Below are 18,408 nucleotides of genomic sequence, written 5' to 3'. Positions count from 1 at the left end.
AAATGACACATTCTCTGTCTCCTTCCCCCAGCAATGGTTCATAGGCACCAACTCCATGGGGAAAAAATGGTGGGTGCTAAGCACCTTCCAGCAGCCCTCCTATCAGCTCCCCCCACCCACCCCCCAGTGTTTGCCGCCCGCCAGTGAGCCCCATGGAGCAGCACCTCCCCCTCCCTCCCACCCACCATGAACAGCTGTTTTGTGGCATGCAGGAGGCTGGGAGGGAAAGGGAGGAGTGAAGACAGGGTGCGCTCAGGGGAGGGGGTGGAATTGGGTGGGAAGAGGTGGGGTGGGGATAGGGTGGGAAAATGTGGGGTGGGTGGGGGCCTTGGGTGGACTGGGGACGGAGCCTGGGTCAGAACTGGGGGGTGAGCACTTCGGAAAGACGGCACCTGTGGATTAGTTTATCCAAAGTGGTTACTTTGATACAGTACTGGACACGGAAGAGGGTCAAGGACTTTGGTTCCCTATGGTCTATACACTTCATGAATTACATTTATTACATTTCCAAATTCTGCTGGCCTAAAGTCACTCTGAAGCCCCAGCACATCTTGAGAGTAAGTTCTGAGTTAAACTCTCTCCATTCATTAAATTTAAATTCAGTAAATTTTCAGAATGGAGAGGGGTAACTTGTGGTGTTCCCCAAGGGTCAGTCCTAGGACCAATCCTATTCAACTTATTCATAAATGATCTGGAGAAAGGGGTAAACAGTGAGGTGGCAAAGTTTGCAGATGATACTAAACTGCTCAAGATAGTTAAGACCAAAGCAGACTGTGAAGAACTTCAAAAAGATCTCACAAAACAAAGTGATTGGGCAACAAAATGGCAAATGAAATTTAATGTGGATAAATGGAAAGTAATACACATTGGAAAAAATAACCCCAACTATACATACAATATGATGGGTGCTAATTTAGCTACAACTAATCAGGAGAAAGATCTTGGAGTCATCGTAGATAGTTCTCTGAAGACGTCCACGCAGTGTGCAGCGGCCGTCAGAAAAGCAAACAGGATGTTAGGAATCATAAAAAAGGGATAGAGAATAAGACGGAGAATATCTTATTGCCTTTATATAAATCCATGGTACGCCCACATCTTGAATACTATGTACAGATGTGGTCCCCTCATCTCATAAAAGATATACTAGCATTGGAAAAGGTTTAGAAAAGGGTAACTAAAATGATTAGGGGTTTGGAACGGGTCCCATATGAGGAGAGATGAAAGAGGCTAGGATTTTTCAGCTTGGAAAAGAGGAGACGCGGGGGGATATGATACAGGTATATAAAATCATGAGTGGTGTGGAGAAAGTTCATATGGAAAAGTTATTTATTTGTTCCCATAATATAAGAACTTGGGGCCACCAAATGAAATGAATGGGTAGCAGGTTTAAAACAAATAAAAGGAAGTTCTTCTTCACTCAGCACACAGTCAACCTGTGGAACTCCTTGCCTGAGGAAGTTGTGAAGGCTAGGACTATAACAGGGTTTAAAAGAGAACTGGATAAATCCATGGAGGTTAAGTCCTTTAATGGCTATTAGCCAGGATGGGTAAGGAATGGTGTCTCTAGCCTCCGTTTGTCAGAGGGTGGAGATGGATGGCAGGAGAGAGATCACTTGATCATTACCTGTTAGGTTCACTCCCTCTGGGCATCTGGCATTGGCCACTGTAGGTAGACAGGATACTGGGCTGGATGGACCTTTGGTCTGACCCAGTATGGCCATTCTTATGTTCTTATTAGAAAATGTTAATTTTGATGGGAAGCCTGTAGTGGGTATATTGCAAAATTGTCATTAATATTCAGTAGTCTGCACCATAAAACACATAGTATTAAAACATGCCTCTTTATGGGCTATGTTTTATAAAATCATAATATCTGGAATTATAATTCAGATAATCATCCTGTTAAAGTTCTCTGAATTATAACTTCACAAATTCTTGCATGAAAGACTTTTAGTCCATAGTGCTACGCCTATTTTACAAAGGATTTCTTTTATTTCTATTTAGTTTATTTTGATATTGCAGGTAACATTTTTTAACATAAGCCTTATGACTATGACCTCCTGACAACATTGGCCAGAAGAACGTATGCAGGAGTTTGCAAGATCCCTCATACAGCTATGCCAGCATGCATCAACCCTCACATGCAGCACATTCTGCGTGCACATCTGTCTGAGGCTCTCAAAGCACTTTTCAAACATTACTGAATTATGCAGCATGACTGTTATATGTTTCTGTTATCCCCATTTTACAGGTGGGGAAATGGCGGCTTGGAAAGTTTGTAAATTATTAGCCCAAGTTCCCACAGCAAGTTATTGCAGAGTGGGAAAACAACCCAGATCTTGTCACTCCCACTCATAGACTTTATGGCCAGATGGGGCCATCATGATCATCTAGTCCAGTGGTTCTCAAACTTTTGTATTGTGACCCCTTCCACACAGCAAACCTATGAGTGCGACCCCCCCCTTATAAATTAAAAACACTTTTTTATATTTAACAGTATTATAAATGCTGGAGGTGAGGTGGGATTTGGGGGTGGAGGCTAACAGCTCGTGACCCCCCACGTAATAACCTTGTGACCCTCTGAGAGGTCACGACCCCCAATTTGAGAACCCCTGATCTAGTCTGACCTTCTGCTCATCACAGGCCAAAGAACCTCACCCACTCTGTCCTGTAATAGGCCCATAAACTCTTATTGCATAACCACTCATGTACTTACAACTGTTAGCAAGAAACTAGAATAACTAGAAAACACATTCCATATGTTCAGTGACTTTAGGTCTCTAGAGGTGGATGGCTGGGGAGATGGATTTTTATGTATGTATTTATTTATTTATTTATTTATGACTGCATTAAACAAACATTTATGTTTACAGCATGAAGCTGTCAAGAATGAACTAAACGACAGACAGGAAGAGCTGGATGCCTTCACTAATAAAGGAAAACACTTGCTAGCAGAGCTGAAGAGAATTCATAACTTTGATCCCATACTGGTGAAAACAGATATGAACAGTACTGTGGACAAATGGCTGGATGTAAGGACAATGAATGATGTTTTCCTTATACGGCAGATTCAGTTTACAGTCCGAGAATACGTTGCAATGTCTGGGCTTCTCTTAGGAACTGAAAATACTTTTTTTTTTTTTTTTTTTTTACTAAAGGTGACTTTGGAGTAAATCTCAGAGGGCTAAATCATGAGTATTCTGGGGTTGGTTTGTATCTACAGTATGTACTCAACATATATCAAGTACATTTGCTAGATCTTAAAAAAGTGCACACTTCTGATGGTAACTGAAATATGTGTAAATTTGGACCAGATCCTCATCTGCTGTAAATCAGTAAGGCTCCATTAAAGTCAATGCAGGTACACTAATTTACACCAGCTGAGTATGTGGCCCCTCGTATATTATGAAACATAATATTTTAAAATTTCATATCTATAGAACTTTATGTGCAAATCCCTTTATGGTTTAAAATCCTTCTGAAGCTCTTAGTGAGCTGTCTTTTCTGTTCTTGTATCATATATTTGGGGTTTGCTCAGATGAGAAATTCATCAGCGTGCATGGTGGACTGCTCCCTGCTTACCTCCTGACCCCAAGTTTGTTGCAAACCTCATGAGTTTTCAAAACTGCAGCCTATTTAGCTGAGACTGCTAAGCCATTTGAGGTCCCTAGATGGGTTTAAGCAAAGGTATGATGCTTATTTGGAGTCAAAGAAGGGAAGCTGGGAAGGGGAGTGTGTGTGTGTGTGTGTGTAGGGGGAGTGTATGTATGCAGAGAGTTAAACTAAACGAAGGTTCACATTTGGTTTGAGACTTGTGTTTTTTGGACCCATTTCATCCCTCACTATTACTGAACTAGTTTTGATGCATAAAAATTGGCTCTAAGGTTAATTTTCAGTGTTGGGTGGGGTTCTAGCAATATAACACATTTTAAAGTCAATGGACATTTATTCATCTAATTCCTCTTGCAACTCTTTCCCCAGTCAAAGTATACACATTCAGAGGCATTGGCATGTACTGGTTTATGTCAGTTTTACAATATATAAACCTAAAATGCAGATAGTAACGTCTTGCTATTCTGAATGTGTTTCTGTTTGTAAAACAAGAGACCTGAGGTTAGGTTTTCCAGTTGTTTCTGAGCTACTTTTCTTGCAATTGACTCAAGCTTAAAGAAATATGAAATTAATTGTTAAGGATATGGATATCTGTTCCTCTCCAACAGGTGTCAGAGAGGACTGAAGACAGTGTAGAAAAGTTGAGTGTAAGCGTGTCTCTGTGGGATGATGTGCTCACCATTGGAGATGAAATTGATACATGGTGCAGTAATGCCATCTCTCAGCTGAATGAAGGCATCAGCAACCTGAACAGCAGCCAGAAAATGGAGGCCTTCCTAAAGGAATTTCAGGTGCTTACCAAAAAAAAAAAAAAAAGATATAAATGTTTGAAATGCTTTAATCAGAGTCTCAGATGGTTTAAATCGGCATAGCTTCACAGAAGTAAGTGAAATTATGCCAGGTTTCAGAGTAACAGCCGTGTTAGTCTGTATTCGCAAAAAGAAAAGGAGTACTTGTAGCACCTTAGAGACTAACCAATTTATTTGAGCATGAGCTTTCGTGAGCTACAGCTCACTTCATCAGATGCATACCGTGGAAACTGCAGCAGACTTTATATATACACAGAGAATATGAAACAATACCTCCTCCCACCCCACTGTCCTGCTGGTAATAGCTTATCTAAAGTGATCATCAGGTGGGCCATTTCCAGCACAAATCCAGGTTTTCTCACCCTCCACCCCCACACACAAATTCACTCTCCTGCTGGTGCTAGCCCATCCAAAGTGACAACTCTTTACATAATCAAGTCGGGCTATTTCCTGCATAAATCCAGGTTTTTTCACATCCCCCCCACCCCCATACACACACAAACTCACTCTCCTGCTGGTAATAGCTCATCTAAACTGACCACTCTCCAAGTTTAAATCCAAGTTAAACCAGAACATCTGGGGGGGGGGTAGGAAAAAACAAGAGGAAACAGGCTACCTTGCATAATGACTTAGCCACTCCCAGTCTCTATTTAAGCCTAAATTAATAGGATCCAATTTGCAAATGAATTCCAATTCAGCAGTTTCTCGCTGGAGTCTGGATTTGAAGTTTTTTTGTTTTAAGATAGCGACCTTCATGTCTGTGATTGCGTGACCAGAGAGATTGAAGTGTTCTCCGACTGGTTTATGAATGTTATAATTCTTGACATCTGATTTGTGTCCATTTATTCTTTTACGTAGAGACTGTCCAGTTTGACCAATGTACATGGCAGAGGGGCATTGCTGGCACATGATGGCATATATCACATTGGTGGATGTGCAGGTGAACGAGCCTCTGATAGTGTGGCTGATGTTATTAGGCCCTGTGATGGTGTCTCCTGAATAGATATGTGGGCACAATTGGCAACGGGCTTTGTTGCAAGGATAAGTTCCTGGGTTAGTGGTTCTGTTGTGTGGTATGTGGTTGTTGGTGAGTATTTGCTTCAGGTTGCGGGGCTGTCTGTAGGCAAGGACTGGCCTGTCTAGCTCACGAAAGCTTATGCTCAAATAAATTGGTTAGTCTCTAAGGTGCTACAAGTACTCCTTTTCTTTTTGTGAAATTATGCCAATATACATCAGCTGAGAATCTGCCTTTTTGATCTTTTGTTCCGTTACACTATTACCAAACATAGCACCTCATTAGGGAGAATGTAAAAATCTAATAGATATATCTCACCTTCTTTCTGAGACTGTCTGTTAGTATGTGGTCTGCTGAAGAGTAAAGGGCAAATTATTTGGGCTTGGTCTGATTTCACACAGTATGTTCAGAAACTAGTTTACTAACATAAGAGCAAGCCCACTTATGTGGACACTCTTAAACTGGTTTAAGAGTGCCTCATATCCCTTTTGCTGTTGATTCCTTGCAGCACCCTTTCTTGCAGATCTCACTCCATGGTAAATCTCTCTGTATATCTGGAATGTTTCATTACTTTATTAGCGCTATGCCTTAGTCACACAGCAGGTGGTGGATCCAGTGTTGAAGTTCACTAGTACTTCATTTCTGTGACACTGTGATTACCCTGCATTAACAATAATTACATCAGATTCTCATTCATTAATAATACTCTAATGCAATACTTTTACCTTTTGTCTAGAATGGGCTGTTAAACAAGAGTTGATTTAATACATTAGACCAGAGATTCCCAAATTCTGGTATGTGACCATAGGTATATGAGCTTGATGGTTCATCAGTTCACTTCTCAACAATTTTCTAAGAAGGTGGTATGTGAACCAATAAAGTTTGAGAGCCACTGTATTAGACTCTAAATCCTAGAATAGTGACGGAACTGTGGTATACAGCACTCTCTTGCTATGGGTTTTTATGAGAATAGTGTTGTGTCCAAAATATATAGCAGGTCCATTGAGGAATGGGCTTATCCTACTTCCTCTGGAATTAATTTAAAAATAGTGATCGTCAATGAAACAGATAATGAGTTTGTATTAGTAATACAGGTAAATAGTATGGAATGCTTCAAAGGGAACATATTTGCTTTGATTAAATTAAAACTGTATTCCATTGTGTCCATTTCTCACTGGGACCAGCCAAACAAATTGGTGTAAAACAGTCTGGTTTTGCATAGAACCAGACTGTGCCCAGGCCTCAGGTGTGCAAGGGACAATACAGGTGTTCAAGGACTGTATAGGAGCTGAATACAGTGGATGTCTTTACACTCAGGTAATGCAAAGATTCTGCACAGCTACCACTACTCTGCATGGGCTTCTGCAAAGGAGAGAGGAGGGGGCACGGGTGTAGCCCATTACGCCCCCGCCCGCCGGTCTGGACCAGCCAATAGAGAAGTCTCAGCACAGAGAGAAGCACACACTGCACCTAATTTGCAAGTGCCTCAGCAGCTGCATGTCTCAGGAGCACTGGAAGGCATTGTGCATCCCTGAAGCACAATGCCTCCTGGAATTTCTGATGGGGTGGTTCTGCAGCACCTCAATGCCACAATTTAGCCCTTAATGTGCCTCTTCTAATCAATGAGATCTGTGTTAATTTAATGTTCCCTGCAATAGCATACATATTTGTATCAGAACTTTTAGTATTTCAGATCTCAGAAAATTACAAAGTGAAAGTTATGAGCTTTCTCTGTAATGTTAACGGATAAAATGTTTCTCCAGAATTTTCATTGAAATGTATACAGTAAACTAGAGATCCTGACATGTCAGTGAATTTCAGCTCTCTTTTCAACACAGAATTTAGTTCTGCATTTGAGTTTTTTTCAGAGCTCAGTTCTCTGTAATAAAAAACAGAGGGTTGTGCATTATACTCTGCATTCCATTAAGTGGAACCTAATGACCATAGTAAATTTTTCCAGTCTCATAAACAAAGGCATTCCCATTTTTACTGAGCCACTTTTCAGAGACTCAAGCTGTTAAACATTTTAAACTTTAAAATGAGCCGTGTGTGGTTTTTTTAGTGAAGAAGAAAATGTCTGAACTTAATATAAAAAAGGAAAGAAGTGAAGTATTTTTGTGAGACAAGAAAACCGAGAGATAATAATGTTTAACTTTGTTTGAATAGCTAAACACTTTCTTTCTTTCTTTCTTTCTTTCTTTCTTTCTTTCTTTCTTTCTTTCTTTCTTTCTTTCTTTCTACTGAGCACCTACCTACAACTTCATTCAGCTCTTTAATGATCAGTATAAAATATTTACTACATGCTCTTTTTCAGTCTCAAGTTATAAATAAAGGACAGAAGTTGGAGCAGCTTAGTTCAAAAGTTTCAGATCTCAAAGAACTGACCAATAGTCAAGAGTCACCTGCAGATCTTCAGGTAAGATATAGCTGTCACTCATCACAATCTGTATCCTTCTGAAATTGTGCTCCTTCTGTATAGCCTTTATATTTGGGGGAACATATTACACTTGCCAGTATTTTGCTAATTTTTCTTCCTATTGAGAGAGTTCTGAAATAGTTACTGACACTGTTTCTGAACAAGAATATTGTAGAATACAGAGGGGTTGAAGTTTTATAAGCACTTGCCGCCATCTGAATTTAGAGATAGCTTCTTATTTGAAAGGTAGTGTTGCAGTGGAGCATATGGGTAATTATGTTGGCCTACTTTACAAAACCAAGAAACAGCACATTGGATTCAAATCTGTGCATCAAGCCAAATATTATTAGAAATTGGCCAAAACAGGAACCTCGAATCCCCATTTACTGTTTTTTGTTACTTTGGGGGTCTGATTCAGATGAAGACTCATTTTTTTTAATGACTCCAATGTTGAATCTCAGAGAGGGAGACTAACTTTTTAATTTTCTCGGAGTTGGATAGCCATTCATTCAGGATTAAATTCTGGCTCTATTGAAGTCAGAGACAAAAATTGCATTGACTTCAGTGGAGCCAGGATTTCATGCTCAGTGCCTGCCATTTTCATTTACTTTAAATATTTGTAGCCATTCACATAAAAAGAGAGCGAGAAAAAAAGGGGGCCTCACATCCCACTTTTCCTTTTCTCCATTTGTTATACCATGTGAACTGCCCATTAGTTATAATACTAGGCCCAAGTGATTCACTGTAGTGCTCTAATGTATGAAATTTTTATTTTAGTTCCTAGAAGCAGATTTAAGGCAAAAATTGGAACATGCCAAAGAAATGTCTGAGACAGCAAAAGAGACACTGGAAGATTTCAGTACTCAGAAGATGCAGATACTAAAGTTTATAGATCACATGACAGACTGGCTCAGAAAAGTAGAAGAGTCACTGTTAAACTGTGCTTGTAACCAGGATCCCAAGAGTCTAGGTAAAGTGAAGGTAAGGGTTACAGAAGATATACTTTCTATTGCATAGTGGCTACTGTATTTAATTCTAGCATAGTTTTACCTGATTGGTCATAATGGCTGTCAATGTATTAAAATGTACATGTTAATTTTAATCTGATCAGTTTAAAACTATCCATTTTTATGCTTTAGGATATCAATGAAGAACCGTCTGTCATATTGTTAAAGAAGTGAACAGCATTACTGATCTTCATTTTTTCTCATTGTATTGCAAAGCTTTTGGAGAAATGAAATGAATAGCAGTGTCTTTATTGTGACAGGAACTAATGTTGTTTCATCAAACTGTTTTCAGTCATTGCTTTAGAATATTTGCTATCCTGTTTTTTGTCTTTCTAATTGTTGTGAATATGGAGCTCATGCAATTAAGAGATTAAGAGCTCGGGTAGAACTCAGCATAATATTAGGTTCTATCCTAATGCACCTCAGTTGCCACCTGCAGCACCTCTGCTATGTAAATCCTAGACTCTGTGAATGCTGACTACCACGCCTGGCCATATTGTGACAAAAAGCATGGAGGTTTTTGTGGTGTAAATAAATGGCAAGTCTGATGAAACAGCCACTCTCAACTTCAGCTTTGATATAAATTTAGCTTTGTATGCTGTTCCCCAGATGGATAAAGGCAATGCTAATGATCCTCCCCCTCTCTCCCAAACTCACATTGCTTTCCTAATGTACCTTTAAACTGGGCAGAAAAATGCCAGTAAAACTTTTTTTTCTGGAATTTGCCAGTTTGTCAAAATAGAAATGTTTTCCAGAGATGGTTTGATTTCTATAAAGTTCTGATGGGACACAGGCTGGGGTCAATGGAACCCTGTCAGCCAGGCAGGTTTTGATCAAAAACTGATCTGGTTTCCTGCCAGCTTGCCCGCCTGGCTCCTCATCAACAGATGTCAGAGAACCCAGTGCTTCTGGGGTCCATAGCTCTGGGGCTGCCCACCAGATGGACTGCCCTGGAGCTCGATCTCATTTAATGGAAAATGTCCAAAAAAATGTTTTTTTTGTTCCAAAGCAGAATGAAACCAAACTTTGAAATATCAAAATCCTCCATTAATGGAATTATCTTTCTCCACACAGCTCTATTGTACCCCAAATGAACCCTCATTGTTGACTGCAAATAAACATTATTTTCAGTTGCACTTTGAAAAATATATTTTAAAAAAATTGACAGTGGTGAATGCTAAAAAGTTCCATTTTTCTGTGCTGATTTGACATTCTCTAGGAGCCATTTCAGTTGGGAAATATCAGGAAATTGTATAATCTAGTACCCTGTTCCTCAATTCCCTCCACAAATTCCTTGCTGCAGAGTGCTCTCGGTAGCTGCAACAAGTGACTGGATGAAGGGCAGCAGAGCAGGAAAGTAGAGGAAATAGGCAGCTGTTTTGTTTAGCTGGGCATGTCGCACTGATGATGCAGTCTCGTCTTTTAGGAAACACAAAAAGAGCTTCAGGTCCAGCAGAGCAGCATCGATTCGACTCGGGAGAACCTCAATAGCTTGTGCCGCAAGTACCACACAGTGGAACTGGAGACTCTGGGTTGCACTGTCACTTCATTGATACAGAAGTACGAAGCTGTGACCCAACTGTGTTCCAGAACGCAGGCCAGCATGCAGGACTCCCTGGAGAAACACGTCCTCAGTGAGTCTGAGTGCCTGTTAAGATGAGCTGGTAGACCGCAGCCATGAATCAGACTGCCTCAGAAGATTCTGCCAGAGAGTGTTGGTGAAAAGTTTCCGTTGACATCATTTATAGTTACACTCTTGTTCTTGTATAGAGACTTTCCTAAAAGTGCTTTCACCAAATGCTAGTTTCAATGTCTGTTGCAAACTGAAGGGTTTACAAAAACAAAATTCAACCTCATTTAATACATGCAGTCCTCATGACAGGAGTTCCAATTAGGCCTTCCCTGATGAAATCCTCCTATGTTTCTCGTCTTCCACTTAGTCCCATTTTAATCCCCCTTGTTATAAAACATCTCTTTATAGCACTCAAATGCTCTGTATAGTCTGTCACCAAGGACAGTCTCATGGTGCCTGTTGCAAAGGCCATTGAAGTCAATAAGGGTCTTTCATTTAGCTCCAACAGGCTTTGGATCAGGCACCTAACGAGAGATGATGAGATATCTGCACTGGTATTTTGGATTGTACAAGTGTAAAATGCCTTTTTTGGAAACTTATTCCTATCTTCTGTTTCTTTTTAAAAGCTTCTATGCAGGAATTCCAGGAGTGGTTTTCAGGTATGAAGGAAGCAGTAAAAGAGTCATCTGATAGGTCTGGGGACAGCAAAGCCATAGAAGCAAAGCTGCATGATTTGCAGGTAGAGTTATCAAATCAAGACGTGATAATTAGCTCCTTTTGGTAATTTGCATCCATGTCTTATCTAATTTATATCTACAGAAATCTGACAAATCCATTTTTTTCTAGAAAGAAAATATAAAAATGGCTCCAAATAGCAATAAATTACTGTACCGTATCCAAAAGATGTCAACCAAATGTATTTCAGCTTGTCGGATTTTTTGTTCTGTTAAAACCCTTCTTCCTTCCTCTCTGCACATTTCTATATCCTATTTTCTCCTTTGTCTCTGTCTTCCTCTCACTCTGTCCCTTACCCCTTTCCTATCTTTCCCTACAATATCTTTCTTCTTCCCACTCTTTCACACTTTATTGCTCACTCCCTCCTTGAGATATACAATACTATGATTTACAGTATTAGGACTTCCTTGATCTGATTTGTCATGGAAAAGAGCACAAACAGGGCAAAAGCTGCTCCAATTCTTGTAAATAACCCTAATCCCTAAAATGTCTGCCCATAGTCTTGGAGATTACATAAAACAGGCAGAAAGGGCTGGGGATGTACTGGGAACAGACAGGAATTGTCCATTCTGTCCATCATAGATTTTAATAAAATGGTCCAGTTGTAATCAGTTCCACTGCTGAACTTCTTGGGGAAGTCTGGCCATCTCTAGTGTATACAGTGCTTCCTTAGCTATTGGCTAATCCTGCTAGTTTAAACTGTACTCTTTTCTCACACAGAGAGTGTTGGACTCGATTAGTGAGGGACAGAACAAACTAGATGCTGTCTCCACGCAAGGAGAAAATGTGTATGCTTACTTACCCAAACCAGTTGTGAGCAGTATCCAGGAGCAGATAGCAAAGTCACACCAGGACTTCCAGGGGTTCCTGAAACAATGCCTGAAAGATAAAGAGGCTCTGGAAGACTGTGCCTCAGAACTGGGAAGGTGGGTTATTGCAACAGAACCAGATGCTCTGCAGAATTTTATTATAAAATGGCTTAGAGGTGGGGCACTACACTGGATGCTGAAATTTTCAGACTGTGGGGATATAGATGATGATTTGAGATTAAAACTTGCAGTTAAAGAAGTAATAACTATGGGCCTGTTCACCCCCTCCTCTGGAGAGAAGTTCAGAGAATCATCTCTGTGCTAATAATTTTGGAAAAACAATTGGGCTTTGTATGTTAGATTAAACAAACTCAAAAGCCAAAGGCTTTAAGGTATTTATTAGCTCAGAATATGTTTACTGCTAAAGTAACAGGAAGAGTATTAGTGGGTAGTTGGATGAAACAGCAAGATGAGATCAGATGGAAATTTCATGTGTGCCTGCATGTGCATTAAAGTAAGATTTTCAAAAATAGGAAACTAAAGTAGACTCCTAAATGCATGGCCTTATTTTTCAGAAGTGCTGATCATCCAGAAACTCCTGTTAACCTCATTGGGTGCACAATACTTTTTAAAATCTGGCCACTTGTTTATGTGCTTACGTTTGATCTTAAGAGCCTAATTTTAGACATCTTTTAAAAACAAACTTGGGTTAAATTTTAATTACAAGCAAGATTTGGAGAGACTATTTTTTTTAGCCTCCTTATCTTTACTGAATATAGAACGTAATAAATACAAGCACTGTCACCTTAAATTTTGGAAGGTTCTTTTCCCGCCGTAATTCCCATGATCTTGCTGAACATTTTTAGAGCCCTGCTGAATATTTTTAGACTAGTTGTCACTGCAGAAGTATGCTGTGTGTGGAGCTCTCATTCACTAAAAGTTCAAGTGGTATCCAGCCTGCTTTTCTACTCTACTGGATATGCATTATACCGTATAAACTCAATAGTATCTTTGCACACCTAGGAATTGCTTTTGAAGGGATATTTTTCTGTTCCGTAGCTTTGAGGATCAGCACAAGAAACTGGCCCTGTGGATCCGGGAAATGGAGGAAAGAATATGTACTGAAGCACTAGGAGAGAGCAAACAGCACATCCCAGAGAAGAAAAATGAGGTGCAGAAAGTGGAAAATTTTCTTGAAGAATTACTGGCTGCAAGGTATAAAAACACGTTTTCTAATGTCCTGTTGTCAGCGTTCTTTTTTCCTTCTGTTCAGCCATAGTTAAATGAACGGACTGGTAGTATGAGAGAGAAGTGCTGGAGGATGCAGTGTGTCAAAGGAACAGCTTACAAGAGGCTCTGTCCAAACAGCTCCAGATTTGGGGGAAATTTGAATCTGGATCCAAACTTAACGGCTTAGGCTCATTTCTATTTAAGGGGAAGTTGAGGTAACTTTGTTAGTAAAGATGATCTGCACAGCATTAGAGCGCAGCATCCTCAGCTTTAGCAATATGGTTTAGATGTCCCCCAAAAGTCACGCTAATAGTAATAGTCATCACATTGTCCATTAAAAAGTTTTGTTTTCTTGCTTTTGCCCCATGGCATCCAGTTCCACTTGGATTGCACGCTCATATGCTGCCTGCCACACACTGTGCCCATGAAGCCTCTCAGCCATGGAATCCTACTTGCGTTGGGAATCAGCCAGTGGATGACGAGGTAATTGCCATTTTTAGTATACTGTGTAGTTGTGCAAACATTTTATAGTTTGTTGGAAAAGGTAGAAAAAAATATTATTCAATTGTTTTGCTAAACCTCACAGTATACTAAAAGAAGGCACTTACTCAATCCTCATCCATCTGTGGCTGTTCCAGCAGGGTTTTTGTCTGATGTGACTTGAACATAGTACATACAGGAACAAGAGGGAGAATGATCCAGTGGTTTAGGACTTGGGAGACCTGGATTCAGTTTTCTGTTCTGCACAGACTTCCTATGTGACCTTGGGCAAGTCACTTAGCTCTGCTTTCCTGTGTCTTGATTTCCCCAGTCATTAAATGGGGATAATGATACTTCCCTACCTCGCAGGTTCTGAAGTGCTCTGATACTACTGTAATGGGAGCCAGATAAATATTTAAGATAGATTACCTGTTGGAGAGGGAATTGGCAATATCAGTAGAGGTGGATGTAATGGGAAATAAAATTAGAATGTGCTGATCTCTGCTTTTAGCTTGATTACTGTTGGCATCAAACAGTTATTCTTAACGCAAGAGTGTAGACCCTCATTAATGTTATTTATGTTACTTTACATCAATATATAAGTCTGATATTATACACTCAAATTTGGCTTTGTTCAGATAACTTTTCCAGCAACCATGAGTTGTCTGACTGCAGTCAAACTTGGTTATGTTGGCAGCATTAAGTAATTTTCCATCCTCACTATAGCAATAACAGTTCAAGTGGTTTCTAAATTTAAATGTCAATCTCAAATCTTTCTTTTAGAGAATCCTTTGCTAAACTTTCCCAGAGGGCACAAGCTTTAAATGAAGAAGGACACGGTGCTGGGAGGGAAGTACGTCTGGCTTCGCAAAACCTTACCAGCTATCAAAACCTAGTCAAAACTGTCAAGGAGAAGTTGCGAACATGTCAGGTTGCACTCCAGGAGCATCAAGCCTTGGCGGAAGCACTACAGAGTATGTGGTCCTGGGTGAAAGATGTTCAAGATAAGCTGGCTTCTGCAGAGAGCACTGTTGGCAGCAAAACAACATTAGAGAGGCGGCTGATGCAAATTCAGGTAAAGCACCGGGCTACATGAGCTAGCGCATCAGGTCAAAATTGCATTGGAGTTTAATTCATGCCACACTCACACAGCTTAGGGGCTTAAGCTATTCATTAGCTGCAGAAAAGGACCTGGGGATTACAGTGGACGAGAAGCTGGATATGAGTCAGCAGTGTGCCCTCGTTGCCAAGAAGGCCAACGGCATATTGGGCTGTATTAGCAGGAGCGTTGCCAGCCGATTGAGGGAAGTGATTATTCCCTCTATTTGGCACTGGTGAGGCTACACCTGGAGTATCACATCCAGTTTTGGTCCCCCCACTACAGAAGGGATGTGGACAAATTGAAGAGAGTCCAGCGGAGGGCAACGAAAATGATTAGGGGGGTGGGGCACGTGACTTAATGAGGAGAGGCTGAGGGAACTGGGGTTATTTAGTCTGCAGAAGAGAAGAGTGATGGGGGGATTTGATAGCAGCCTTCAACTACCTGAAGGGGGGTTCCAAAGACGATGGAGCTGGGCTGTTCTCAGTGGTGGAATATGACAGAACAAGAAGCAATGGTCTCAAGTTGCAGTGTGGGAGGTCTAGGTTGGATATTAGGAAACACTATTTCACCAGGAGGGTGGTGAAGCACTGGAATGGGTTACTTAGGGAAGTGGTGGAATCTCCATCCTTAGAGATTTTTAAGGCCTGGCTTGACAAAGTCTTGGCTGGGATGATTTAGTTGGTGTTGGTCCTGCTTTGAGCCGGGGATTGAACTAGATGACCTCCTGAGGTCTCTTTCAACCCTAATCTTTTATGATTCTATGATTAGCTGCTGCAAAATAGGCAAATGCCTTAGGAGGCACCAGGTGGCACTTGTATGGCTTTATGCTTTGCTGCTACAGCACTTCTGCATAAATATAAATGGAGAGATGAAATGGGTGAAGTAATATTTTTCATTGGAGCAAGCAACTTTTCTTGGTGAAAGAAGGAAGGTTTCAAACTTACATAGAGGCAGTCCTGAGCAAGTATGGTCCAGGCTGAGTAGGGATGCACAGGAGTATGGTTCAGAAGGGGTAAATCAACTAAATTACAATGGTGAATATTGCTAGAGGAGTAGCGTTTGGAGGTTTCCTTTATGTTTTCTGGCTGGTTGGATTTGATACATGTGATCCTTTTTGTTGCACAGGAGATCCTTTTAATGAAAGGTGAAGGTGAAGTTAAGTTGAACATGGCCATTGGTAAAGGTGAACAGGCCCTTAGAAGCAGTAATGAGGAAGGGCAGAAGATGATACAGACCCAGTTACAAACGTTAAAGGATGTATGGAATGATATCATCAGCACTTCAATGAGCTGTCAGAGGTAAACTCACTTTAACTTTCTTTAAACGTAGGGCCAGATTCTGACATCCTTTCTCCCAGTGATAAGTACCTTACACAGCAAGTAGTTCCGCTGATGAATACTTGAAATGTAATGTGCTGCTCGAAGTGACTAATGCTGGCAGAATCTGGCCCAGAATGAAATGTAATTTAGAAGTGCTTATCTGAGAAAAAATACGGAGAAAGGCAGTGTTGTGGTTCCGCTGCTTGAGTTCAGAGTTCAGTGTAAACTGGTCACTGCAAAAATACTTCCCTCAATAAGAAAACTCTCACAATTCAGTGTGCTTGGTAGTCTGAGAGGACTAGGACTGAGTAGTCAAAAGTTGTCAGTTTTTAAATAATTACTGAACTGGTGCACTTTTTATTATTGTTTTGAGAGGAGGGCTGTTTTTTTATTCAGGAGTCAGGATTAATGTACATTGGAGTTTCATGTGAAACCTGCAGAACACTTCCTTGTCTGAAGTTTGTCAATGTTACCCAAGTATCTCATTTATTAGCACTTCCCCCAACCCCATTCCACAACTCCAATAGAGATGTGTGCGGAAGTTTACAATGACAAAGTTTATCTAAATTTTCACTTTGATTGTGTGACTAAATTCACCCCAGTTTATGCCGGCTCCAACTGACATAAACTTGGGGTGAAATCCTGGTCTTTTAGCCCTGGTCTACACTAGGACTTTAGGTCGAATTTAGCAGCGTTAAATCGATGTAAACCTGCACCCATCCACACGATGAAGCCCTTTTTTTCGACTTAAAGGGCTCTTAAAATCTATTTCCTTACTCCACCCTGACAAGTGGATTAGTGCTTAAATCGGCCTTGCCGGGTCGAATTTGGGGAACTGTGGACACAATTCGACGGTATTGGCCTCCGGGAGCTATCCCAGAGTGTTCTGTTGTGACCGCTCTGGACAGCACTCTCAACTCAGATGCACTGGCCAGGTAGACAGGAAAAGAACCGCGAACTTTTGAATCTCATTTCCGGAGACTGCGGGAACTGTGGGATAGCTACCCACACTGCAACACTCTGGAAGTCGACGCTTGCCTCGGTACTGTGGAAGCACTCCGCCGAGTTAATGCACTTAATGCACTTAGAGCATTTTCTGTGGGGACACACACACTCGAATATATAAAACCGATTTCTAAAAAACCGACTTCTATAAATTCGACCTAATTTCGTAGTGTAGACATACCCTTACATAAGAACGGCCATACTGGGTCAGATCAATGATCCATCTAGCTGAGTGTCCTGTTTTCTGATAGTGGCCAATGCCAGGTGCTTCAGAGGGAAGGAACGGAGCAGAAAATCCTCAAGTGATCCATCCCCTGTTGTCGACACCCAGCTTCTGGAAAACAGAGGCTAGGGACACTGCAGAGCATGGTTTTGCATGCCTGCCCATGCTGGCTAATAGCCACTGATGGACCTATCTTCCATGAATTTATCTAGTTCTTTTTTGAACCCTGTTATTGTCTTGGCCTTCACAACATCCTCTGGCAAGGAGTTCCACAGGTTGACTGTGGTTGTAAAGGCCAAGACTATAACAGGCGGCTCTGCATGCTGCCCCTGCCCCACCCCAAGTGGTAGCTCCACAGCTCCCATTGGCGGGGAACTGTGGCAAATGAAAGCTGGGGAGGCAGCATACAGAGTGCCCGCCGTGCCTCTGCCTTGGAGCAGACGGGACAGGTTGCCGCTTGCGGGGAGCTGCCGGACGTGAGCGCCCCCGGATCCGGCACCCCGAGGCCCCTCCCGCATCCCAACCTCCTACCCCAAGCCCCCTCCCACACCCAAACTCCCTCCCAGAACCGGCGCCCCACACCCCCTCCTGCGTCCCAAGCCCCGCACCCACCCACACCCAAACTCCCTCCCTCTTAGTTAATTGGCATTTTTCTCTTACCAGCTTCCCCCATTCCTACAACATGCTGGATAAAACAGCTTTTACTGTAATAGCTCAGGTGATAGGGAAGAAGTCTGAAATAGCAACAGTTTGAACTGATAAATGGAAAGAGTCAGTTTTGCTAAAGAGAGATCCAGAAAAGATCTGGAAGAGGACATGTATTCTAAATGTATGATACACGTGTACTATAAGAACTATAAAAGGTGGATTTTACCAGTAAGTAAAATATTGATAGTTTGAAAAGGTACAGTGGATTAAAAGATTGCTACTGGTATCAGACATTTACTGGTTCTGTTTGTATTCTGCACTAAAATATATGAAATATCTCTCAGACCCTTCTTAGAAGAATTTTTCAAAGTGTAATTTCTGTATTCAGTACAATTATGAAGAGGGAATTGGGCTACAATAGGTAA

General features: G+C 41.2%; 1 protein-coding gene and 1 long non-coding RNA gene across 14 annotated transcripts in view; one reads left to right on the top strand and one right to left on the bottom strand.

Moving 5' to 3' along the window:
* SYNE1 (spectrin repeat containing nuclear envelope protein 1) overlaps positions 1-18,408 on the top strand; it is a 499,708-nt gene that overhangs the window by 225,136 nt on the left and 256,164 nt on the right. For all 13 annotated transcript variants that reach the window (XM_075126812.1, XM_075126813.1, XM_075126818.1 and 10 more), the window contains 10 exons: positions 2,874-3,032; positions 4,221-4,403; positions 7,751-7,852; positions 8,630-8,833; positions 10,286-10,493; positions 11,059-11,171; positions 11,888-12,093; positions 13,036-13,191; positions 14,470-14,761; positions 15,914-16,086. In XM_075126812.1, coding sequence (XP_074982913.1) covers positions 2,874-3,032; positions 4,221-4,403; positions 7,751-7,852; positions 8,630-8,833; positions 10,286-10,493; positions 11,059-11,171; positions 11,888-12,093; positions 13,036-13,191; positions 14,470-14,761; positions 15,914-16,086 — 1,796 coding nt within the window. The remainder of the gene's footprint in view (positions 1-2,873; positions 3,033-4,220; positions 4,404-7,750; positions 7,853-8,629; positions 8,834-10,285; positions 10,494-11,058; positions 11,172-11,887; positions 12,094-13,035; positions 13,192-14,469; positions 14,762-15,913; positions 16,087-18,408) is intronic.
* Positions 1-18,408, bottom strand: part of LOC125634047 (uncharacterized) — a 69,575-nt gene that overhangs the window by 40,343 nt on the left and 10,824 nt on the right. Inside the window, exon 3 of the long non-coding RNA XR_007355773.2 lies at positions 11,970-12,046. This is a non-coding gene — a long non-coding RNA (uncharacterized LOC125634047). The remainder of the gene's footprint in view (positions 1-11,969; positions 12,047-18,408) is intronic.

The sequence above is a fragment of the Caretta caretta genome, chromosome 3 (assembly GCF_965140235.1).
Source record: "Caretta caretta isolate rCarCar2 chromosome 3, rCarCar1.hap1, whole genome shotgun sequence".
Taxonomy (NCBI): Eukaryota; Metazoa; Chordata; order Testudines; family Cheloniidae; genus Caretta; species Caretta caretta.
The sequence above is the reverse complement of the archived record's forward strand: the minus strand, read 5'-3'. Positions and strand labels throughout refer to the sequence as shown.